General features: G+C 44.5%; 1 protein-coding gene across 1 annotated transcript; it reads right to left on the minus strand.

Moving 5' to 3' along the window:
- Positions 1 to 596: 596 nt before the first annotated feature.
- Positions 597 to 25697, minus strand: LOC309328499 (uncharacterized protein). The gene is made up of 13 exons (XM_081838500.1): positions 25163 to 25697; positions 22483 to 23073; positions 18912 to 19127; positions 17860 to 17956; positions 16406 to 16513; positions 13796 to 13941; positions 10662 to 10700; positions 9246 to 9337; positions 6880 to 7041; positions 5379 to 5450; positions 3920 to 4060; positions 2737 to 2808; positions 597 to 1449 (listed from the first exon to the last, which is right to left on the minus strand). The coding sequence occupies exons 1-13, from the start codon at positions 25189 to 25191 to the stop codon at positions 1013 to 1015; spliced, it is 2202 nt and encodes a 733-aa protein (XP_081694626.1). The 5' UTR covers positions 25192 to 25697; the 3' UTR covers positions 597 to 1012.

A 25697-nucleotide genomic window follows, 5' to 3' on the forward strand; every position in this document is an offset into this window, starting at 1 on the left:
AGAATAGCCTCTACCAAATGCGTCATGGACTTTGAAGAAGCAGGAACTCAGGAAGAAAGGGAATTTGGCAAATCCTCACCGTGATCAACTCCCGCCCAGAAACCCATGTCCCCACTGTTATGTAGTGAAGTTTCACCCTGGGCCAGCAGGGGGATACTGTAGATAGTTTTCACTCAGGTCTGTAGATAGTTTTCACTCAGGTCCACGTCAGTTATTTTAGGCGGGAAACTCTGGGTTGTTGTTGCTACAATGTTGACAGCCGGCTGCCTACAAAAGCAGGCCGGCTGAGCTGTTTGCTGTTCAGTTCTGTCCAGCTTGCAAGTAAAGAGCTGATCTGGAGAAATCCCACCTTCGTCGCCAGTGTTAAGTTGTGGGTGAACATAACTTAACACCCACTATGGAAGGATTGGCCTCCACAATCACTTATGGACACACTGTTAAGACCATATTCATGGAAGATAATCTTACTCGGCTACGAGTGATCACCAAAGAGATGTAATCTAGAGGCTTCAAAAACCTTGGCACTTGTCTTGATGTCGATCTGTGTTGGTTTCAAATGCACTTTGCAAAAAGATGACAGCAGCAGCAGCGATAAATAGGCTAAGGTTTTTGTTTATTTTTAAGAAGCAGAAGAGAATGGTTTGGAGAAACAGGTCCGCTAGACTTTATTCAAGTCTGCCAACGAGTCGTTCATCGAGTCCCCTCCCCATGCGATCCTGGCTTCCATTCTGGAAATAGGCTTCAGCGGCGCATAACATGGCATGGCACAAGGAAGCAATGAGAAATACTCCAAAGATTCCCCTGTACTTGATCAGGAGGAGTAACTGTATCTGGTTTGGGGAGTTTTTCTAAATAGAATTTCTGCCAAACAGGAAACCAAAGATCTTTTCTCAGATAAACTCACTTGGATAGAAAGGTGCCTTGAGGATGCAAAGCACTCTTACTTGAGGGCTTAAAGTCTGACGAGGACTTTGTCTCCTCAATGATGTCATGGCTTTACTTCTTTTTGTTGTTATTGTTCTTCTTCTTCTTCCTGGATGGTGTTCGTCTGGTCAATAGCGCCTGTCTGTGCCTCTGTCACCTCCATGGTGTCATGGTCTTTATCTCCTCCCTCTGTGTTATGCACAGAAGATGTAGATCTGGTACTTCTCAGGTCAGTAGCATCCAACTGGGATTTTGTTAGCTTGATGCCACTGCCTTTATCTCCCTCTTTTGATGAGATGACAGTGCTGGGCCTCTTCTGGTCAGACTTCCAGGATAACCTTCTCTTTGGCGGGGCAAAAACAAGGTCTTTATTTGAACATGACATTGTCATCAGGGGAACTAGGCACTTGGCAGCGATGAAATCCTCATCGCAGTATTTCTTTCTCCATCTAGCATCTGCATTGACAAGCTCAGTCACATCTTGGAAAGGGCTTGCGTCCATGGCGTCGCATTCATATTGCAAACCTGTTGAGGAGAAGCAGAAAGATAATTCGTCGTGAAGGCTTCCACAAACATGGTGCTATGTCATTACATCTCTGACTTCCAAAACACCCCCTTGATACTGATTTTTAAAGCTGATCCTCAGAGCATGACATGCAACATCTTTACTGGAAACAGCAACAAGTATGGGAAGGATGAACAAGCCGCAGGGAACTGTTGTAAACAAAACCCGCCCTTTTTCCATTATGGGGTATCCTAGAGTCCATATAGAGTCCTTACGTAGGTTCCCTATTGGTAGGAGAAAACAACAGAGGCCAACCAGAGAATATTGAGAAGCAAAGCAGCTAGTAAGCTTGATCTTTATTGATCTGTTGCAACAGGGTGCTCCCCTCACTCGCAGGAGAGGAGGAGGAGGGACCCAGAAAAATGGCGCGCAAGGCCTTATATAGACTTTTGAAATTGCCACCCTGTAGATCAAGACCACCCCCAGAAACATCATACCTACAAAGGTGGTCTAAAACAGAAATTTGAATGTTGTTTTTCTCCTGTCGTTGTTTATCTCCTGTCTGGCAGGTTACTTGATTGGATACCCTGCTTGCTTGATTGGATTGCCTGGGGAGCCTGGCCAGTCTTTTGTAATGATAAATACTTAGTTCCTGGGCCAGGTCACAGGCTCACATCCTATTCATATCTTAAATGTGCCCTTAAGACAGGATTTGTGAGGAAAGAGACAATGGGGAGGTTTCCCACTTTGACCTTGCAGAGAAAACATTTGCTCAGTTTGGGAATCAAAATGGTTTCAGGTCGGTCTTCCTGTGCTGATCTATGTACGTGCTTGGTTGGTACACTTATGAACATTTAACATATATCTAAGACTTCAAAATTCCTATCACAGAACCAAAATAAAAATCGATATTGTGGGCCAGATTAGATTGTCCTGTTCTAGGAGAAGCCAGAGCAAGGACTGCTGCTACTGCAATTGGGTTTTCCCCCATGCACCCTACCTCCCCCAAGCAGTGCCAGATGAAACCCTGTGGAGGCCCCCAGGCAGTCAAAATCTTGGGGGCCCGTGCTCTCGTTAGTCCTAGGGCAGACAAAAGGAGACTCCATGATGGGAAGGCAAATACCCCCTCCACAGCAGTGCATGAGTCATTGTAGGTATGTACATTAATAGAATTATTGAGTTGGAAGGGACCCTGTGGATCATTTAGTCCAAACCCCCCAATTCAGTATCATTGGCTATAAAAGTTATAAATGGAAACCATACTATGTCAAAATGATATCGTTTAGCCAAAGCACTAGGCAACCCACCTTCTTCCTCAAAGCCTCTTTGCAGTCCCCACGCAGTCTGAAGGAAGCTCAAAATGTCCACATTCCCATTCTCTACAAACGGAACAAAATGTATGTTAATGTATGTTTCCTGAGAAAGGTCTAGTTCGTTTCAGCTTATCATGTAAAAAAGACATTTTGAGATAATAGGTTTCTTTAAAATTTTGCCTATGATTGTTCAAATAATTAATTTTGGAGGGCACATTTATTTTTATTTAATTTTAATGTAGTGATCCATGGATAATTGTTGACATATTTGCCTTCGTCATGGTTTTGCAGAAGGGCGTGTTGTTGCATGTGTCTTAAATAAGCAAATATTTTCAAGTCAGGCAAAACAAGAGGGAAGGGCTGGGACTCAGGAGTGGCACCCCTCCAAGCCTAGAATTTGTTTCATGGTTTAAAAGTGAGAAGAGAACTTGGAGAGGAATCACAACTGAATATGAAGCATCAAACAAGAACTTCTGTTGACGTCAAAAGAAATGGAAAACCAGCCAAATTTTCCAGCTCCAGCACCAGTTTGGATGAAGAACTGACCAACAGACACCTCCACAAGTTTTATTTGGCTACCTTTGAAGGTGACCCGGAAACTACAACTAATCCAGAATGCGGCAGCTGGACTGGTGACTGGGAGTGGCTGTCAAGACCATATAACACCAGTCTTGAAAAACCTACATTGGCTCCCAGTACGTTTCCGAGCACAATTCAAAGTGTTGGTGCTGACTTTTAAAGCCCTAAATGGCCTTGGTCTAGTATATCTGAAGGAGCGTCTCTACCCCCATCGTTCTAACCAGAAACTGAGGTCTAGCACCGAGGGCCTTCTGGTGGTTCCCTCACTGTGAGAAGTGAAGTTACAGGGAAACAGGCAGAGGGCCTTCTCAGTAGTGGCGCCCTCCCTGTGGAACCAGATGTCAAAGCGAATAACAACTACCAGACTTTTAGAAGACATCTGAAGGCAGCCCTGCTTAGGGAAGCTTTTAATGTTTGATGCATTACGGTATTTTAATATTTTGTTGAAAGCCGCCCAGAGTGGCTGGGGAAGCCCAGCCAGATGGGCGGGGTATAAATAATAATATATTATTATTGTTATTATCATTATTATTAGGCTACTACCATGTGCGATATCCTTTCTGCAACTTGTTCTCTTGGTGCGCACTGAGATACTCACTAACTTCAGTGCATCGTAGCGCCTGTTGTATCTCCTCGTTTTTCAAGTTGACTCCCAGGCCTATCAAGACTGTTTCCAAGTCATCAACAGCCACCATACCTTTATTTATTTTCCTGAAAATCCAAAGAATAGTCTGGAAATCTAAAGGATGCACATGGGAGAGAAAGGAGAACAATTACTGAGCCTGAAATTACCTTCAACCTTTAGGGACAAGAAGCCCCGACAATAACGGACTGGCATTACAAGCTACAAGAGTTTGCTGAAATGGAGCAGTTAACAAATACCCTGAGAAGCAATTCAAAACAAAAATTTATGGAAAAGTGGGATAGATATAAAACATATGTTCAAAAATACAGTAAAGTTTCGCTGTGCTAGCATTTGATTGACATTGGAGTGAGACTGAGTTGAGAAATAAGACTAAGAGCACATATTGATATAGGAATGTATTAGATAATATGTAAAGAAATATACAATAATAAGAGTACATTCATTTGTAAAAAAGGAATATACAATGGGAAAGACAGGAAGTCTAATGTGTTGGTATGTATATGATTGGGGGGGGGTTGTTTTTGTTTTTTCTCTTTGTTCTTTCTTTTTTGTTTCCTTTTCTTTCTAGGTATATAAAATTTATATATTAATTTGTATACATGTTGGAAATTACATTATAGTAAGTCCTGTAATGTAATATGACGTTTACCGATGTAATGTAAGAATGTTAACAAATAAATAAAATGCAAATTCAAAAAAGAAAAAAGAAAAAAGAAATTACTTTCAACCTTTAATTGCCAGGTGGTGTTGGTGTTTAGGCTGCCTGGGCAGATCAATGGAGCCAATATGGTGCTCCTACCAATTTGCTGAGGTGACCCCCCACCTTGCTGCTATCCCACCTAAATTCAGTCCCATCCAGGTAAGCTGGTGTTGGGCAGAGAAACCCACAGCTCAGCCTTCAACTTCAGCTCTGCCACTGAAATAAAACTGACCCCCAAAAGGCCAGACCCCCAGATTGGCACAAAGTATGTTTTTGTAAAGCAGCATCAGCAACTGCAACAATGGATAAATCTTTTTGTTAAGTTGTTGGTGAACATATCAGGCGACACAGCGATTCTTCAAACAGCTCTTGTTTATTCACAGGCCAGAACAGAACTGAACTGAAGGGTTCAGCCAGCCTGCTTATATAGAGCTCCACTAGAACGCAACAGTAACCATTTTCTGTAACCATCCAATCACTGAACGTCACTTTCAATCCCTTATTTGCATATGTGGACATGAGTGAAAACTATCTACAGTATCCCCCTGCTGGCCCAGGGGGAGAACTTCAGTACATAACACTTTTAGTTTGTGCAGAGAGGGAGGAGGAGAGAGAAACAGTTGACAGGAATGCAGACAGAGAGTGACATACAGAGCAACAATAGGAAAGCGGCCATCTTTCCCCTCGCTCCCTCAGTTTCCTTTATCATACCCTCTGTGTCTGTGAAAGGCGAGGTATTGTTCACAACTTCCAAGAATTCAGAGAAATCCAGAGTCCCAGATGCTGTAATGGAGAAAGACACAGAAGCTGAGTTGAAGTATGTGTAGGCGCATCACATCGAAACCTAGTCTTGTGCAACTATTCAGGTGTTTCTGTTACAGAAATTAATACTGTGCAGTTTGAAGTGATTGGAAGCATACAAACTGGCTCCTTTGGAAGAAAACATTGTCCAGGCCCAGAAAAATATTATTCAAACTTTGACTTGCAGAACTCTTCAAAAACAGAACATAAGCATCACAGATACATCCAAATTATCCATATATTGTCCAGCACAGGCTCAACAACTTAGAAAATATGAAATAATCCAAGCAGACCTAGAAGCAGTTTCTCCCCACAGCCTGCTTTCCATCCTTCACTGGCCTTAAGATGTTTACTCTCCCTTCAGGAGAGAGTTTCATTTACATCCACACTTCATGAAGTTTGGGAGACGAAAGAACTTTCAAAATGGAGATTTGCAGGTCATTTAGCAGCTCAGCTGTTTCTCTATCTGCCACCCTGCTATTTGTAAAGTCTTCCGGTTTAGGCTTATGATGATATAATAATAATTTATTATTTATACTCCGCCCAGCCACTCTGGCAGCTCCCAATAGATTAAAAACAGAATAAAACATCAAACATTAAAAACTTCCCAAAACAGGGCTGCTTTCAGATGTCTTCTAAAAGTCAGATAGCTGTTTATTTCCTTGACATCTGATGGGAGGGCATTCCATGGGGTGGGTGCCACTACCGAGAAGGCCCTCTGCCTGGTTCCCTGTAACCTCACATATTGCAGGGAGGGAACCGCCAAAAGGCCCTCGGAACTGGACCAGGCTGGATGATGGGGGTGGAGACGCTCCTTCAGGTATACAGGGCCAAGGCCGTTTAGGGCTTTAAAGATCAGCACCAACACTTTGAATTGTGCTCAGAAACATAGAGTGGTGCCTCGGGTTAAGTACTTAATTCGTTCTGGAGGTCCGTTCTTAACCTGAAACTGTTCTTAACCTGAAGCACCACTTTAGCTAATGGGGCCTCCTGCTGCTGCCGCGCCACTGGAGCACGATTTCTGTTCTCATCCTGAAGCAAAGTTCTTAACCCGAGGTACTATTTCTGGGTTAGATGAGTCTGTAACCTGAAGCATATGTAACCTGAGGTACCACTGTACTGGGAGCCAATGTAGGTCTTTCAGGACCAGCATTATATGGTCTCGGTGGCCAAGGTATAAAGAAACTTGTTCTTGTGGAACACAAATTGTCCTTCAGTCTGTTCACCCCACCGTCAACTGTGCAGGAGCTGGATCTGACCCCCTTAAATCAGTGCATGTAGCTGTTTTCATATAGCAGTCGGATTTCAACAGGGCATCTGGGCATATCAGAGTTCCCCAAGATTGCATCCGACGAAGGTAAAACAACCGCCAGGGAAAACCATAGATCTGAGGATGAAGGTTGTCACATACCGGTCACCTTGACATGCCTAAGTGTCCGACACATTTCAGCATTGGTCACTAGGATGCCCAAGGTGTGCAAAGTCAAGAGGAGATCGCTGGTGTGAATCATTCCAGACTTAAGTGTGCTGAAAACAGTGCAGGCCTTGGAGAGCCCTGAAGAGGATGCAGACTCTGGAAAGTAAGGATGAGAGTGCATTGGTTTCTGAAACTGATTGTGAAAAAGAACAAGAGGCAAAAAACTTTGGGGGAAGGGTCATTGTTCAGTGGTAGAGGAAAAAGGTTAAAGGTAAAGGTAAAGACAGCTTTCCAGGTCATGTGGCCAGCATGACTAAACCACTTCTGGCGCAACGGAACACCATGACAGAAACCAGAGCGCATGGAAACACAGTTTACCTTCCCGCCACAGCAGTACCTATTTATCTACTTGCACTGGTGTGCTTTTGAACTGCTAGGTTGGCAGGAGCTGGAACAGAGCAACAGGAGCTCACTCCATTGCAGGGATTCGAACCGCCGACCTTCTGATCAGCAAGCCCAAGAAGCTCATTGGTTTAGACCACAGCGCCATCCACATCCTGGTTCAGTGGTAGAGTATTTGCATGCAGAAGGCCCCAGGTTCAGCATCTCAGCATCACCAAGCAGGGCTGGGAGACCCGTCTGAATCCTTGGAGACCCACTGCCAATCAAGGTAGCTAATAATGAACTAGATGGATCAATGCCCCCCCCCCCAAATTAGAACACAAAACCTGTGCTGTATTCAAATGCATCAGCTTAGATCCAGTCCAGGTTGTGTTTAGGCCCCACCCAAATCAATGGGGCTTGAAATCACCAGTCTTAAAGGTAAAGGTAAAGGGACCCCTGACCATTAGGTCCAGTCGTGACTGACTCTGGGGTTGCGGCGCTCATCTCGCTTTACTGGCTGAGGGAGCCGGTGTACAGCTTCCGGGTCATGTGGCGAACCAGAGCAGCGCACGGAAACGCTGTTTACCTTCCCGCCGGAGTGGTACCTATTTATCTACTTACACTTTGAAGTGCTTTCAAACTGCTACGTTGGCAGGAGCAGGGATCGAGCAACAGGAGCTCACCCCGTCGCGGGGATTCGGACTGCCGACCTTCTGATCGGCAAGTCCTAGGCTCTGTGGTTTAACCCACAGCGCCACCCGCTAACATATTTATCACATAGTCTTTTGTGGGTTACGCGCATGAAATGCTCTCCTGAGTTTCAGTAATGTGTGTGTGTACATACACACAGATCCAGACCCAGAGCATTTGGGGGCAGAGGGGAATGGTAAACAGTGAGGTCAGAGGGGAAAGACTTACTACTGTGAATTACACAATTATCACTCTGTGTACTTTTTGCATTTCAAAATGGTGGCACTTAAATGGGTCTGGGAAATGGTTGAAGCTTGTGATGTCAGGAAGCTTACCACATCTCAGGATGTTTGAATTAAAAAGATAAAAGCACCGTACACTTTAATGTAGCTCTGATTTGCTTTCATGTTGTCACTATCTCTCCAAGCACATTTGGGTAAAAATACAAAAGGTGGAGATTTATTCCCCACTCTATGTCCTTGGGACTGTGTAGGCTTATTGTTATGTACTGAAGTTCTCACCCTGGGGCAGCAGGGGGATACTGTAGATAGTTATGCAAATAAGGGATCGAAAGTGACATTCAGTGATTGGATAGTTTTAGAAAATTGTTACAGTTACGTTGTACTGGAGCTCTGTATAAGCAGGCTGACTGAACCCTTCAGTTCAGTTCTGTTCTGTTCTGGCCTGTAAATAAACAAGAGCTGTTGAAGAATCGCTGTGTCGTCTGATGTGTTCACCCACAACTTAACAGTTATAAATCAAAATAAGAGTAAATGTTTCTCTGTTAGGAAATCTGTAGGTTTTTCAGCCACACAGATTTCTCTTGTCAGGGCAAGAACACATTAATTACCTGGAGAACAGCAATAACCAGGGGTAAGAAAGACATCACATATCACAAGGACAGAAAAAAAACCTACAGACAGAATAATTGCCACACACAGGAAGAACGAGGACATAGTTTGAGTTCCTCACTTGTAGTTTTATAATTCATTTAATGTGTCAACATGTTTAGAAGTTATTCATATTGCAGTTGTTGTATAAGGGATTGCTATTTTGACTGGAGTGTAACTGAAATTAATAAGATTTTGGAATGCAGAAATAAAGCAAATAATCAATTATTGCACATGGGGGGGCCACCTTATCTACATTATATAATTGTATTTGAACTATTGATATTAATAATTGTATTATAAATTGGTATCGTTATAATGAGGCTATTAGTGGATTGCAATTGAAAACTAATAAAATTATCAAAAATGAAGAAAAGAAAAAAACACATGAATTACCTTCCCATCTAGGTCCCGCCTTACACATCGAATCCATTTCATTCTCCCCTTCATAAACAGTTATGTGGAAATTGTAGACAGCTTTAGCTTTCCTGCCAAAACACATGCAGAATTACTAAAATGATTTTTGCTTAATTTTGACCCATTTGTTGATCCCTGAGGGATCAGAATCAAACTAATAACTACAATAACATCATTTCATTCTATCAGATGTCTGGGGGTGGGGGTGGGGAGATAAGTCTATACCTAGTGCCAAAAAGATGTCAGTGAAGGCAGCAGGCGGACCTTGCTTGGGAAAGCATTCTGCAGATTGGGAGCCACAACTAAAAAGGCCTTCTCCCTGGTCACCACCCTCTGAGCCTCCCTCAGAGGGCAGACCTGGAGAAGAACCTCAGTTGAAAATCTAGAGTACAAGAGTGTTCCTATAAGTTGAGGCATTTCCTAAGGTGTTGGCGTCTGGAGCGATAAAGAGCTTTATAGGTCAAAACCAGCACATTGAATTGCGCTTGGAAACATATCCAGTTGTAACATAATTGGTATTTATTTTATTTGTGTGGGTGCTTGTGTACCTGTGAACAACACATTGGTGATTCCTGCCACAGCTTTAGGATGGAACTGAATGTAAAACCACAATTTAATCCCATTTCCCCCCCTTGGGAATCTCTGGGCTTCAGTTAAGTGTGGTTTGAGCCCGCTGAGGGAAGACGGTGGGCATAGCTCAGTTGGTCAGAGCATGGTGTTGATAATGCCAAAGTTGCAGGTTCAATCCCCAGAAGGGACAGCTGCATTTTCCTGCATTCCTGTGGAAATGGACAGGGAGACAAGCTGTGAAAGAGGCAGAACCAAGATGGCAGAAAGGAAGAACAGAGGAAAGCTGGTGGGCCCAACAGGCCTGCACTGTTAGAATTCCTGCTCCATGATTGCAGTCATGGGATTGTTGTCTATCACATGACAGTGTATGTTTTGACTACACAGAGTGGCAAGTGATGGAGACAGGATGTTTGTGTTACTGTGTTCTGTGAAGTGGGACTATTCTCCTTTGTTCTTTCTCTTTGCTGTCTGATGCTAGAGAGAGAGGGAGCCATGTTGCAGTGCTCCATGTGCGTTTATATGTAAATAAAGTCAATTAGCCAAAATGCTGAGTTGCTGAGGTCTGTCACGCAATTTGTACAAACTGTGCGGATCCCTAAGTGTGCCGATGTCTGTTGGCATCGGTCGCTGTGATGTTCGGGCTGAAGAAAGCTTTTGAAGCTCCTGAAAGAATGGCCAGGAGGGAGAGAACATGCCAGTCGGGCATGTGTCTCTGCCAGGGTCCTACTCGAGTGTAGGAGGAGCTCCTGACATGCACAAGGGAAGGTAGAGATAAAAGAACCGGGAGTCAAGTCAAGGCAGGACAGAAGGGTCTGGAATACTCACTTGCCCTTTTTAATAGTCATGGAATCCTCCGTGCAGATACTGTGGAAGGCAGAAATGGTGGTTACTTAAGGTAAAGGTAAAGGGACCATTAGGTCCAGTCGTGACCGACTCTGGGGTTGCGGCGCTCATCTCGCTTTATTGGCCGAAGGAGCCGGCATACAGCTTCCGGGTCATGTGGCCAGCGTGACTAAGCTGCTCCTGCAAACCAGAGCAGCACACAGAAACGCCGTTTACCTTCCCGCCGGAGCGGTACCTATTTATCTACTTGCACTTTGACGTGCTTTCGAACTGCTAGGTTGGCAGAAGCAGGGACCGAGCAACAGGAGCTCACCCCATCGCGGGGATTCGAACCACCAACCTTCTGATTGGCAAGTCCTAGGCTCTGTGGTTTAACCCACAGTGCCACCCGCGTCCCTAAGTGGTTACTTAGAAGCCACCTAAAGACCCCACCCCACCCCATTTACATGGTACCTGGAGCAACATGGCTGCCATCAATTCATGGTTGCTTCCTTTCAGTGCCAGATTTACGTATAAGCTAAACAAGCTGTAGCTTAGGGCCCCACTCTTTTGGGAGGCCCCAGAAAAATTAAAGGAAAAAACCCACTGGCTGTACATTTCCAAAATATAAAATAAAAAACAAATAAAAGAAAACCTACACACAGCAACAGTGTTTTGTGTTGTGTAGGCTCCTCTGATGTAAGTCATGGGCCCCGCCTGCTAGCCTGCTCCCTGAAATATCACTGGTTTGCTCATTTCTATATATAGGGTGCCTACATTCTGCATGGACTGTTTGCATGGCAACATGTGCAAATGGCTTTAGATACCTATTAAGTCAGTGGTGGCCAAATTCGGCCCGCCAGCTGTTTTGGGACTACAATTCCCATCATCCCTGACCACTGGTCCTGTTAGCTAGGGATGATGGGAGTTGTAGTCCCAAAACATCTGGAGGGCCAAGTTTGGCCATGCCTGTATTAGGTCCATAAATCACCATATAGCATCTATTCAACACAAAAAACAGCGACAATTTGTTGTTGACAAAGGACAGCTCGACATATAAAGGGCCCCATTATCTTCAGTAGCTTAGGGCCTCATCAAACCTAAATCTGGCCCTCCTTCCTTTAAGCCTAATGTCAGTGAAGGGCTGCCGTCTACAATGTGATAGACGACTCAGCCATACAGTTGCAAATACAATGTTTTGAGTGCATTATACAAATTGGCCCTAGATGGCGATGGTGAGGCAAATTCCATATATTTTCATATATATGGCAAATTCCATATATTTTTCAAAACGTGTTTTTAAAAAAGCATTTTCACAGCATTTTTTAAAAAAATATGTTTCTAGATCCCACCTAGGACAGATTATGGGTTGCATAGCATGCTGGCAATGCCTGGGGATGAATTGCTAGCAGAGCATATAACCTTGCACTCAACTCTTCATTATGTGGGTGGAAACTGCAGGGACTACCAGAAGTGGTGTGGGAGCAAGCACAGGACTGCAAAACCCCACCGCTCCGGGTGAAATATGTTGTTGTTGTTTAGTCGTTTAGTCGTGTCTGACTCTTCGTGACCCCATGGACCAGAGCACCCCAGGCACTCCTGTCTTCCACTGCCTAGGTAAAGGTAAAGGGACCCCTGACCATTAGGTCCAGTCGTGGCCGACTCTGGGGTTGCAGAGCTTATCTCGCTTTATTGGCCGAGGGAGCTGGCGTACAGCTTCTGGGTCATGTGGCCAGCATGACTAAGCCGCTTCTGGTGAACCAGAGCAACACATAGAAGTGCTGTTTACCTTCCCACCGGAGCGGTACCTATTTATCTACTTGCACTTTGACGTGCTTTCGAACTGCTAGGTTGGCAGGAGCAGGGACCGAGCTACGGGAGCTCACCCCGTCGCAGGGATTTGAACCACCAACCTTCTGATTGGCAAGTCCTAGGCTCTGTGGTTTAACCCACAGCACCACCCGCGTGGCTTAATTACCAGTAACTCAGACTTCCATGAGTGACTGCAGGGGCGGATTTAGGGCTCTGCGAATGGTGAGCACGGAATGGGAGCTACCGTCTCAAAGCCCGGTAGGTGAGGCGCTGGCCTTTGGGAAGGAAGAGATAGGGTCCCAGAGTCCTCCTTGCTCCTTCCCAAAGCCTAGTTTGCACTTTCCCAGCTTTGGGAAGGTGGAAGGGCTCTAGGACCCTGCCAGAGCCCTCCCGCCTCCTTCCCAAAGCCAGGTGCCTCCTTACCTACCTTACTGTTCAAGTTTGCCACTGGTGACTGAGTCCCTCCAATAAAGGAGCAAGAGGCGGACCAACCAGTGGAAATATTTTCTTACACTCTTCACCTCAAACAAGATTTTAGACAAGTGGTAATGTGTTCAAATTCTGCTTATTGGCTTCCCATGAGCATCTTTCTTTGGCCCCTGGGAGAACATATTCTTGACTAGATGGCCTTTGATCCAGCAGGGCTTTTCCTCTTCTTATACTGCTTAAGTGCTTTTGCTTCGATTGAGGAAATTGACAAGATCAGAGGCAAAGTGATGAGAAATCACCACTAAACTTGAGAGTCTCCCAGTCTGAACAGCCGAGCTGGTAGACTTGCATAAATATGGGAGAAGATGAGTTGCAATAGAATTAAATAGGCATTCGTTTCTAATATGGGTATACCTCTTAATTGTAGAAACCTCTAAGAGGCTTACACTGAATATAAAATATACATTAAAGTTATCAATAAAAATAAAAAACAAGCTGACCTTAAAAATAAATCCAGGTTTACATCTAAATGGTAGTTGATTCTGCCACCCACCTCCTTGCATGCCTCTTACATATCTGGGAAGGCTTGCCTAAACAATTTCACTTTTAGCAAGTGCCAAAAAACAATACAGAGAAAGTGTCCAAATAAATTGATGGAGGAAGGGTGGAGAAGTTTGTCTTAACCCGTGTTTTTTTCCTAACAAGAAATAAAAAATGTTTAGGGGGTACTCTCATTTTGACTCAAGAAGACCACCATTTTATAGTTCAAATTGGGAAAAATAAATACAGCAAATGGACAAAAGTACAAAGATTCACAAAATGTTTAGGGGTATGTGTACCCCTGCGTCCCCCCAGAAAAAAAAAGCACTGGTCTTAACTATTCCAGGGATTCTTACTTGTCATAACAGCTGTCATTTTCTTTTCGCAAGATGGATGGCCTGGTCTTTCTTGGAAAAGTCTTGTTAATTGTTGTTTCCCCTGTTTTCTTCTTTTTCATCAAAACAGGCGGTCTCTTCTCCAACCTCCCATAGTTGGAGTTAATCTGTTGGTGAGGAGGGCAGGGTTGTGGCTACAGCAAATGCTCAGAGCTACACCTAGCAATCTCAGATAGTTAAGGAGTGATGGGGTTGAGATTAAGGAGAAATCTCTTGGCTTTAAGATATCTCATCTGAAACGTGACAACCAAAGCTTAGAGAGAAATTTTGGGAAGCTGGTGTTTCTCTGTGTGTAGTCTTATCAAAACAGCAGCTGAAGTTGTTGCACTTCTAGTTAGTTGGGGAAGATAAATATTCTAAAAGTAAGTTTATCAGTATTGCATCACGAAATGCATTTAGTGAAGTCGGAGAATTCAACAGAAGCAGGAGCAGAAATTATTTGTCCTGTGTCCAGAATGGAAATCGATTCAGCAAGTATCAGCATTTGCTCTTGCTATTTCAGTCCTCAAACAATTTGTAATTTATTACAAATTCCCCTTTCCAGCTGCATTGATTTTCATTTGCACTGTAATGAATGGTGTGGAATGATGTAATATTAACACAATTAATTATGTGATTAATTGTGTAAATGTCCGCCATAGTGGACAGGAAGACAAAGACTGTGCTCTTCATCAGAAGCCGAATTGCAGCAGAGCAAAAAAGGTCTGTGTGGGACAAACTCAGGTCGGAATGCAAACTAATACCTTCTGGCATGCCTAACTGCGAATTAGCATTGCCAAAAGTGATGAATGGTCCTGCAGTGTGATCATAAGTATATAGAAAGCAGCGGAACTTATGCTGTCTTCAGCTAAACCAGCATAAATTACCCCTATTTTAACCTCCATTCAGGAATGAAAGCTACTGCTTGCTGATGTAGCCTAGGTTTGGCAGAGGGGGCTGAAACAAGCCTTTAAAACAGACCTTAACAGCACCCTTTCCACTGCCGTAGGTTCTGCCCTGTTTTGAAGTCACATGACTGAGCTGAACCAAATCAGGATCCAGCGTAAGTCCAGCCTCCCATGCCCAGTCCTGCCCCTCCCTCAGAATACCCATTTTTCAGGGCTTACACCAGCAAAAGGCTCACTAGTCTTAGCTGAAGTGGCCGAGTCCCAGCTGAGCTGAAAAGAGGGAGTTACATCAGCATAATGTCTGTTGACCTGGAATCATCTTCTTTTTTTTCTTCTTCTTCTTCTTCTTCTTCTTCTTCTTCTTCTTCTTCTTCTTCTTCTTCTTCTTCTTCTTCTCCCACCCATCTGGCTGGGTTTCCCCAGGCGCTCTGGGCAGCTCCCAGCAGAATAATTAAAACTCCATAATACATCAAACATTAAAAACAGGGCTGCCTTCAGATGTCTTCTGAAAGCCAGATAGTTGTTTATTTCCAATACATCTGAAGGGTTCCACAGAGAGGGTGCCACTACCGAGAAGGCCCTCTGCCCGGCATAGCCCAAGCTATGCTGGGAATAAGCTGACTGAGCCAGAGATCCAAACTCACTCATCCCAATAGATCTTGGTTTGAATTGCTCCTTAAGCTGAAAAAAATATATAATGAAGTATGGAACCTATGACTGGCAAACTATATCATGCATGCAAATAAACTCTGCCACAAAAGAGGGTAAAAAAGAAAATGGCTCTTAGGACAGATGAGTTAACACTGCTCTTCCTGGAAGGAAGTGTCAACAAGTTCTTGTGGCTCTCTGATATCACTGAAGCAGCCTGAGTTCCGTCTTCTCTCCAAAAATAACTTACCTGTCCTGCTTTCTGCATGTAAAAGAGGGAGGGTAACGGGAATTGAAGGTACAACAGGTTGGCAACATTGTTATGAGTTTCTGGGTGCCAGACACTGAACCCCTGGATTCAGCAAATGTTAAAATATAAACCAGGCCAGTTTCCTGATGAGGTAATTGCCTGGGAGATGAGACATTAGGAGAACAAAAGGCAGGTGACGAGCCATTAGGAAAGCCAGGGCTGTTCTTCTGTTGGCAGAACAGCACCAGTCCCATGGTTTAATTCACTGACAATGGGAAGGTACCTGCTATAGGACACTGAGGGGAGCATGGAGTGAAGGCAGCTTAACAAGGTGGGGCTTCTAGGGTTAGAGCCATCCAGGGCTGGCCCAATACATTTTGGCACCTGGGGTGAACCACAAAATGGTGCCCTTCATTGCCAGGAAAGAAAGGTGAATATCTACATCAGGAACAAGAGAGGGAATCAAATCATCCTTATCCACTGGTTGAAGAGGAAATCAAAGGTCATTGTAGGAAAAAAAGGGACTTGCCCTGAATTACATGGCTGGGGGTTGCAGAGCCCAGGAGATCCCAGAGGGCAACCCTCATCATTTTCTCCCTAGGGGTGAGAAGAGACCAGGAGCACCTCTTATTTGGGAAGAAGGTATGGGGGTGCTGCTGAGGAGGTGACAGATCCAGTCTCCAAGGAGCACACCACACCTTTGTGGTTCCTCCTGCCTGAGGCAGTTGCCTTGCAATAGGCTGGCCCCGGATCCACCTTGTTATATGCAAAGATTTCGGCTCCCACCTGGGTCGCTTTATCAGCGGTTGGGGGCTTTGCTCTCTGTACATGTCGTCTCTGAGGGGACGGCGTCCTCGGAAGCACCTGCAATTTCCGCATGAGCATCAGCTTGCACTGTTCAATCCAAGAGAAAAGACAATTCCAAGATGACAAACAATGTTGATCACTATCCCGCTGTTGAAATATATGAAGAACTCTTGTTAGTTGACAGCGGCTACTACCGTCAATCTTAGAGGTCCTTATAGTAACAATTTTCAGGAGACAACTGTGGGATGTCATCCATTGGAGCAGTCAAAGACAACATTCCTTATCTCCCTAGAGTGGACATAGGCAGGGGGACATCCAGTCAGTGTAACTTCCTGTTCCACTGGTCTGGAACATTCTCCCCCTGCATGTGAGGAGATGGTGTGGCTTTGGCCGAGTCATGCAGCCCTTTTCTCAGTCTTGATCTTGCTGTCTTGCTGTTCTTTTGCTGCTGTGCTGCTTTCCTGCAGCCATTTTGTTATCTAAATGCAATTTTGCTGTCTGCTGGCTCTCAGCCAGCAGCACATGAGTTCAGTCTCCATATGAGATGAACTCACAGTCTCTTTCTTTATGTAACCACTAAGTAAAGCCTGCCTTTCGGGGATCAAATCGTGAACTGAAATGTGAGTAAACTTTTTGTTACTTTACTCAGAAACAACTCTTGTGTCCTTATTCTTCTAAGAGAGATTAAAGGGGACACCAGGAAATAATCTTAACTAAGAGATTCAAACGAATCTGCAAACTAGCTTCCAGCTATATTGAGGGGAATCTGCTCTGCTACGTCACTTAGTAGTGTGAGTAAAGGAAGGACAATACTTATTCAATATATCCTTTCCTACGATCCTTAACATTCCCACAACAACTGTGCACACAGTGAACACATGGGAGGAGTAGAAGGGGGCCAGGACCATGCGGCAAGCCCAATCTGCATATTACTAGATGGTGTGACTAGTTCTTATGTGTGAATAATTGTCACTGGGAAATCCCAGGCATCCCAGACTATTGGCCATTCTGGCTGGTGGAGGACCATGGGACCCCCAGCTCTGCCACAGTGGGATGGTTGGGAGCACCGCCTCACCACAGGTTGGGGGGCTATGCTTCAAACTTTTCAAGCAGCCAACACATCCCCACAGAGAAGAATTATGCAAGGGGCCTGGACCCACCGCGGCAGCTGCTTATGGGGCCATTAAAAGCAGCACCCGTTTATTACCCAGCATTATCAATATGTGTTCAAATTCTGCCAGTGGCATTTCAACTGCATATTGTTTGCCACTTTATTGGCCGCACTGAGCTGTGCGATTTGATTTCCTGAACTGTGAACATGCCACGATGCCATGCATCACTACGGAATAACAACCCGCCTGCCCATTGCACTGGATTGGCTGCGTAGACCCACGTGATCTCACTGGTCTGGCAGAAGTCAATACTCGTCTTACCTGAGTTCCTTTATCAACAGTTTGAGGTTTTACTTTGGGAGAAGGGGGTCTCTGAAGTGGGGCCTTTGCAGGCACTGGCAAATTCCGTACAGATCGCCTATGGAAAATAGCAGCACATCAGAGAATGTTCTCTCCTTCCTTCTATCCATCTGTCTTCAAATAGGACACTTTGGAACTTAATTCTGATAAATACTTGGTGTATCTATATCATTGAAAGAAGAAGACGGCCTTCTTTAGGAGGGTATTACAGCTTCATACCCTTCAACATTTCTCTGATGAAAATAGGGACATCCTATTTCATAGGGACGTGGGTGGCACTGTGGGTTAGCCTAGGACTTGCTGATCAGAAGGTCAGCAGTTTGAATCCCCGCGGCAGGGTGAGCTCCCTTTGCTCAGTCCCTGCTCCTGCCAACCTAGCAGTTCGAAAGCACGTCAAAGTGCAAGTACATAAATAGGTACCGCTCCGGCGGGAAGGTAAACGGCGTTTCCGTGTGCTGCTCTGGTTCGCCAGAAACGGCTTACTCATGCTGGCCACATGACCTGGAAGCTGTACGCCGGCTCCCTCGGCCATTAAAGCAAGATGAGCATAGCAACCCCAGAGTCGCTCACGACTGGACCTAATGGTCAGGGGTCCCTTTACCTTTACCTATTCCATAATAATGATTGCCCCAGTCACTCCAGGTGGCTTCCAACAGATATAAAATCATAATAAAACATTAAACATTTGAAAACTTCCCTATACAGGGCTGCCTTCAGATGTCTTCTAAAGGTAGTGTAGCTACTTATCTCCTCGGTTCAGTGAGTTGCCTAACTCCATGCCCGCCAACATTTTTCTGACGAAAAGAGGGACAGCCTACCATATCCTACAACATTCCACTGAAGGAAGCAGGGACATCCTAAGGAAAAGTGGGACACCCCAGGATCAAATCAGAAACCAAGACGGCGTCTGTAAATCCAGGACTGTCCCTGGAAAATAGGGACACTTGGAGGGTTTCTGAGCTCAGACATGAACTGTAGGCCATCTTCGGTCCCAGCTCTCTACTTCTTCTTACATGGAATAAGTGGATCTAGCAGAGACGTAGGAGAGGGAATCCTTCAGCTTCTTTTTGGCCTGCGGTTTTAAATCCACAATGGTGGTAATAGAGGGCGGCTTTAATTTTTTGTCTTGAGGCTGTAGTGTCAGTTTCTCCATCAGATCCTCTGAAGCTTCCTCGACCTCCTCCTTCAGGTCGGGGAGTTTGCCATCTTTAGCCTGGTGTTGTGGAATTCTGTAGCAAGGGAGGAGGAATGAATTAGTCCAGTCACAGGCATGAATGAAAACTATTCCTCTCAACAGGAAGAATGGCAGATTAAGTTGACGGACTACGCCGAAATGGCAAAAATGAGCGGAAAGATCAGAAATCAGGAAAATCAAAGCTTTAATAAGGAATGGGGGGAATTTATACTTTACCTTAGATCACTGTAAACAGTTAAAATTGTTAGCGTGAGTTTAATAACACTTGTAATGTAACGAGAACTATGAATATAACGGAGTTATAAAAAATTGGATTATTATAAAAGACGCAGCAGAAACGGGACCCACAAAGGGGGAGGTGGGAAATCCAGAGATTCGTGGGAATCTTGTACTTTTAAATGTGTTGTGGCATGATTGTAAATTCCAATATGTAAAACCAAATGTTGTTATTTTTTTGCAAAGCAAAAAAGAAAGAAAAAGAATACTGAAGTGTTGGTGGGTTCCCACGAGGCAAGACACATTGATAGCAGCAAGAACCTTTCTTGAACTACATAACTGGGAAACAGGGGCAAAGCAACTGCTTATATACATTCCTGAAAGCCTGGGTCACTCCCACTCCCAGTGTGATTGGCTGTCTAAACTTCCAAGCTGCGAATCATGACTTAGAGTTCAAGGGCCAGTGGCAGAGGCCCAAATTCTGAAATGTTCTGTGATTGGACATCATGGATCGAATCAGAATGCAGGTGCTCAGATTCCTTCGTCCAGACTCAAGCTCAGGCAAACACAGACCACTGAATACATAACAAAAACTATTCCTCTCAAACTGTCTTTTTATAGCGAGGGCAATGCTTTGCCTGAGCAGAGGGTCATCTTAGATGTTAGTGAATTTAGGCTGCAATTGAGGAAACTCTGAAAGGAGGAAAACACCCTTCTTTTCCTACCCCATAGCTTGCAATCCTCTGGTAGGGAAGCCAACTTCTTCCCTAGTCAACCTACTTCAGGAGAAAGGCAGGGGAGGAATGACGCTGCTGATTCTGGATTCTCAGCAGCATTTGGTATCAGTAACTGCGGACAATATTCTTGGATGGTTCTGCTATTTTTTGGAGCGTCTGCCTAAGAAGTTAAGAATGGGTGGCCTTTTGAGCCTCTTTTACAGGATTATAACTAGCTTCCTGTTAGAATTAGATGATGCCTGAGCAACGAGGCCTGCTTAGCTTTCCCTGTGTTTTATTTGGCTCACTCTTTCCTCCCAATTTCTGCTGCAGCTCTGACCCACTGGCTTCCTTCCCAGGTCCTCGCTCATCCCACTGGCTTCCTTCCCAGGTCCTCGCTCAGCAGCTTACAGTTCAGCCCAGAAAAGAGGAATTTTAGCTCACCCCCTGGCATTTGAGCTGGGTGGCGGCTGCTCAGGGATCTGTTCTGTCCAAAGCTGTCAACGTTTCCCTTTTTTAAAGGGAAATTCCCTTATTCCAAATAGGATTCCTCGCAAGAAAAGGGAAAAGTTGACAGCTATGGTTCTGTCCCTCATCCTATTTAACACCCATACAAAGCTACTGGCTGAGCTCATGCAGGGTCTCTGGAGTTCTTAAAACCTCTTTTTGTGATAGTACAGTGGTGCCTCGCAAGACGAAAAGAATCCGTTCCGCGAGTCTCTTCGTCTTGCGGTTTTTTCGTCTTGCGAAGCAACCCTATTAGCGGATTAGCGGATTAGCGCTATTAGCGGCTATTAGCGGCTATTAGCGGCTTAGCGGCTTAGCGGCTAGAAAAGGGGGGGGAGGAAGCGAAAAAAATCGCAAGGCTCGCAAGACGTTTTTGTCTTGCGAAGCAAGCCCATAGGGAAATTCGTCTTGCGAAGCGCCTCGAAAAATGGAAAACCCTTTCGTCTAGCGGGTTTTTCGTCTTGCGACGCATTCGTCTTGCGGGGCACCACTGTACTAAGGGCCATCTTTATCCAGGGGTGCAAGGTGCCTGGGCGCTGAATTCTGGGGGGCACCAGGCACCTGCTGCTGAATCCGCCTAAGCTCTTAACTATCTACCTGTTATGAAATAATAATTTTGATCAAGCTAGAAAAACAAAGTACATATATACCTAGGTATTACCGAAATGTATAGCTACTGTTTCACTAAAGGACTTTAGACTTTGTGCACTCAGTTACCAAAGCCACGCCACGCCAGTGCTTGTCATTCACAACGGCGCCATTTGTCAGACTCAGCGGTGGCACTTGTCATTCTCAATGGCGCCATTCACACGAAATTAACTAAATTTGGGGGCGCTGGGCAGATCTTTGCACCCTGGTGGCGCATATGCTAAAGATGGCCTTGACAGTATTCACCAGAACAGAGTACCGTCACCTCTTCTCCTTCTTTGTTTGCTGCTTATAGCTCTGCCATTTTACGCTGGCACCCAGAACACTTTCGTCCCACCCCAAGATGTGAATACCAGCCCTTCATGTTACTTTTACCAAAAGAGAGCAATGGTTAACAAGATAAAAATATTATATAAAAAAATATTTGTCACAAAAACAAAAACCTTGCATTAAAGAAAGAAGCATAAATTAAAACATTTCAAACAACTATATACACAGTCAGTATTGAATCCATATTATGGGATTACTTGAATCCCCCAACTTCCTTCCCCTTCCATCCCAGTTCCTTTGTATTATTTTCATTCATGCATCTCAACAAAGTCTTTATCTCTGATTACCTCCAATTTTAAACCTTGTCTATAACATTACAAGTGTTGTTGTTTTAATCCTGCTAATGTATTAACTTGTGTACATTGCTTTTGTAAATATGCAATAAACATTTCCCATTTTTTATATTTGTTGTCATCTTGATTTCTAAGTTTCCTGGTTAATTTAGCCATTTCAGCATACTCCATTAACTTAATTTGCCAATCTTCCTTGGTGGGGACTTCTTCTTTCCAATGTTGGGCTAGCAATATCCGGGTGGCCGTTGTTGCATACATAAACAAATTCTTATATTCTTTAGGTAGATCCATTCCTGTAATACCTAATAAAAAGGCTTCTGGTTTTTTAAAACAAGGGTTATTCTTAACTCCCCCCCCCCATTCATTATATATCATTTCCCATAATTTTTTAATAATCTTACGTTGCCACCACATATGATGAAACGTACCTTCTACTTCTTTACATTTCCAACACTTATTTCCTCTTGTTTTGTACATTTTTGCCAACTTAACTGGTGTTAAATACCACCTATACATCATTTTCACATAATTCTCTTTATAAGAAATTAATGTAAATCCGTCTGGGACGTTCCTCACTCAAAGGATGGTGCTGGATGCTGAAGTTGGCAGTGCTAGGGACAACTTAAGGAATCTAATGTGAAGCACAAGTTTTCTGCCACAATGCCAGAATGTTACTTACTCATCCAATTGAGGTTGAGAGGCAGGGGAGATTTGTAGTCTATCCTGTTGAGAGGCAGGGGAGATTTGTAGTCCATCCTGCAGTTCTGCCAAATAAAAATCTGGTATCCTGGAAAGAGGATACAGGGAGGGCTCTTTACCAGGGAGGTGCAGCAGTGATGTTTTCGCACGTCCCTCAACCCTGCCCTTTAGATCCTGAGGATTATCATCGTTGGCCTGCTCATCTGGGCCTTGTGGCTTGTTCTCCTGGTCCTGCTCCTCAGCTAGTTCTTGGGTTTTATTGTCCTCGACATTTGGCTCCGTAAGTTCACTGCTCTCTTCAGCCTGCTCGATTAGGTTTTCTGGCTTGTACTCGTCAAGCTGCTCAGATAGATCTTGGATTTTAATTTCTTCAAGATCTGACGCCGCAAGTTCACTGCTCTCTTCGGTCTGGTCAAATAAGTTTTGTGGCGTGTTCTCCTGATCAGATACCTCTGGGAGTTTATCGCCTTTGAAATTTGGCTCCTGAAGTTCGCTGATCTCTTTGACCTGCTCATTTAGTTCTTGGAGTTTGTTCTCCTCCTCAGCTTGCTCGTTTTTGTCTTGTTGGTTACTGTCAGGGAAGGAAAAATAAGCCCAGTGACAAACATGAATGAAAACACAATACTACGCCATTAGCGGTGAGGATACCACGAATGAGCAAAAACCCTCCAGCAACAACAACAAAAACTACAACAAGGGTATAGGCAATATAGGCGACCCTTGGTTTCATAAGCTTCATTCAGACAGTCCACAGCTTGTCTGTCAAAATACAGTTAGAAATCATACAGCACATTACTTGACAGACCGCATTGTTAAGTGGTCTGCCAAGACCCTCAGGGAGATGGGGAGATTTGGGAACCACTGATCTAGATCAGCACATAGAGTAAGGGACCTGTAATTTATTCCCAAAATTAACCTCATGTTTCACAGGTCATAAGAAGCGGTTCTTTCTTTATCCTTGTAATACTCAGGATCAAAAAATGTCATAAATAACCCTTAATAAGCGACAAGTGGAAGGAAGTACGTAGGGACTCTTGGGATTTGTCATAAATAATCCCCCTCTATTCTTGGAATTGTTCATTTTTGTCTTCGTTTCTTTTTCTATTTTTTCCAATATTTTATTTAGGGTTTTCTTGTTTTACAGTGTGAGTGTAATGCCTTGTATTTTTTTTTTCTCCATGTAACATTTTTACAAATCTGTTTCATTTGTTGAGGCATTAGGGGGAGAAGACAAGAAAAAAGAAAGAAAAAGAAAGGGGGTGGAGGGAAGGGAGATGGATGGGGTGGGGTCGGGTAGCGGTGTTTCTATTATGCTTAATGTATGTAGAGTTTGGTGTCAGCATGCTTGTGTTGTTCACTTGTGTTCCTTTGGTGGTGAGAGAGGTTGGGGTTGGCCTAGGGTGTGATTGTTTGTTTGTGATTGGCTGTGGTGATCTTTGTTTTCGTGTGTGAGTGAGGTCAGAATTACTGTATATACTCATAGTTGCTCATAGTATCATTCCCCGCTACCTCACTGCTTGTCTAGACCACTGAGCCTCTTGGGCCTGCTGAACAAAAGGTTCAAATCCCTGAGACGGGGTGAGTTCCCGTTGCTCAGTCCCAGCTCCTGCCAACCTAGCAGTTCGAAAGCACGCCAGTGCAAGTAGATAAATAGGTACCGCTGTGGCGGGAAGGTAAACATTTCCATACACCCTGGTTTCTGTCACAGGGTCCCGTTGTGCCAGAAGCAGTTTAGTCATGCTGGCCACATGACCCAGAAAGTTGTCTGTAGACAAATGCCGGCTCCCTCAGCCTGAAGCGAGATGAGCGCCGCAACCCCATAGTCACCTTTGACTGGACTTAACCATCCAGGGGTCCTTTACCTTTTTTACCATATACATTCACAACCAGGATGGCAGGAGCTCCTATATAAGGATATAGTTTGAGTGCCTCACCTGTAGTTTCATAAATCATTTAATGTGTTAATACAAATGGAAGTTGTTCATATTGCAGTTGTTGGATAAGGGACTGTTATCTTGACTGGAGTGCAATTGAAATGAATAAGATTTTGGAGCACAGAAATAAAGAAAATCATCAAACCATCAATTCTAGCATGTGGGCGGCCACGCAAATTATATAATTTGGTATCTGAATGATTGGTATTGTATTAGTAATTGTATTATAATTTGACATTGTTATAATGAGGCTATTATTGGACTGTAATAGAAAACTAATAAAAAGTATTATCAAAAAGAAAGTTGATCACCCTAGTTAGGAGTATATCAATAGCTGGGTAAACCTAAAGGTAAAGGGACCCCTGACTGTTAGGTCCAGTCGCGGATGTCTTTGGGGTTGCAGCACTCATCTCACTTTATTGGCCGAGGGAGCCGGCGTACAGCTTCTGGGTCATGTGGCCAGCATGACTAAGCCACTTCTGGCCAACCAGAGCAGTGCACAGAAACACCATTTACCTTCCTGCCTGAGCGGTAGCTGTTTATCTATTTGCACTTTGACATGCTTTCGAACTGTTAGATGGGCAGGAGCTGGGACAGAGCAACGGGAGCTCACCCCGTCGCAGGGATTCGAGCTGCTGACCTTTCAATCGGCAAGCCCTAGGCTGTGTGGTTTAGACCACAGTGCCGCCTGCATCCCACAGGGTAACATTTAAGAGCCCCTATTACCTGCTAACTCTGTTGATGATGTCATCCATTTTCCAGGAACCACAGCAGGGAGATGTACTCCTTCCACATTAGCAGGGATAAGTCAAAGGTCAACCGAAAAGATGAAGGCCACACAACAAGGTCCTCTTCACTGGAGGTGGAAAAGAAATCAATGAGCACTTCTTCAATAGCCCTTCATCCAGAGCGAGTGAAGGGGGAAAGAATCAAACAGGAGGAGCACCAAGGGAAGACTGCTACCTTTTCCAGTCCCTCAGAACCACAACTCACTTGGTCAGAAGCCGTAGGGATCAGCAATCTTGTTGGGTGGCGTTTGAGGGCCTAGGATGAGATGAACCATTAATGGGGAGGTACAGCTAGGACCAGAAATATGGGGATGGAGTGGAGATCAGGGCTTCCATTTCCCCCAAGGCAGCTCAGGTGTTACAGCTGGTGGAAGCAGGGCCACGAGAGTTCACATCAATGGTTCTCCACCAGTGCCATGTTTTTCACCACCACCACCGCCACTTGGGTGGCAACTGTTGTTTGAGAGGTTCCA

The sequence above is a fragment of the Podarcis erhardii genome, assembly GCF_964252035.2.
Source record: "Podarcis erhardii genome assembly, chromosome: 13".
Classification (NCBI taxonomy): Eukaryota; Metazoa; Chordata; class Lepidosauria; order Squamata; family Lacertidae; genus Podarcis; species Podarcis erhardii.

Bases quoted from the DNA above. Each gene is read 5' to 3' on its own strand.
- LOC309328499 (XM_081838500.1), bottom strand. From the start codon at position 25,191: ATGGATGACATCATCAACAGAGTTAGCAG. The intron at 19,128-22,482 runs GTAAGTAACATT...CCCTTGCTACAG, and splicing joins TCTCAACCTCAATTGGATGA to AATTCCACAACACCAGGCTA. The intron at 7,042-9,245 runs GTAATTCATGTG...CTTACTTTCCAG, and splicing joins GGCGGGACCTAGATGGGAAG to AGTCTGCATCCTCTTCAGGG.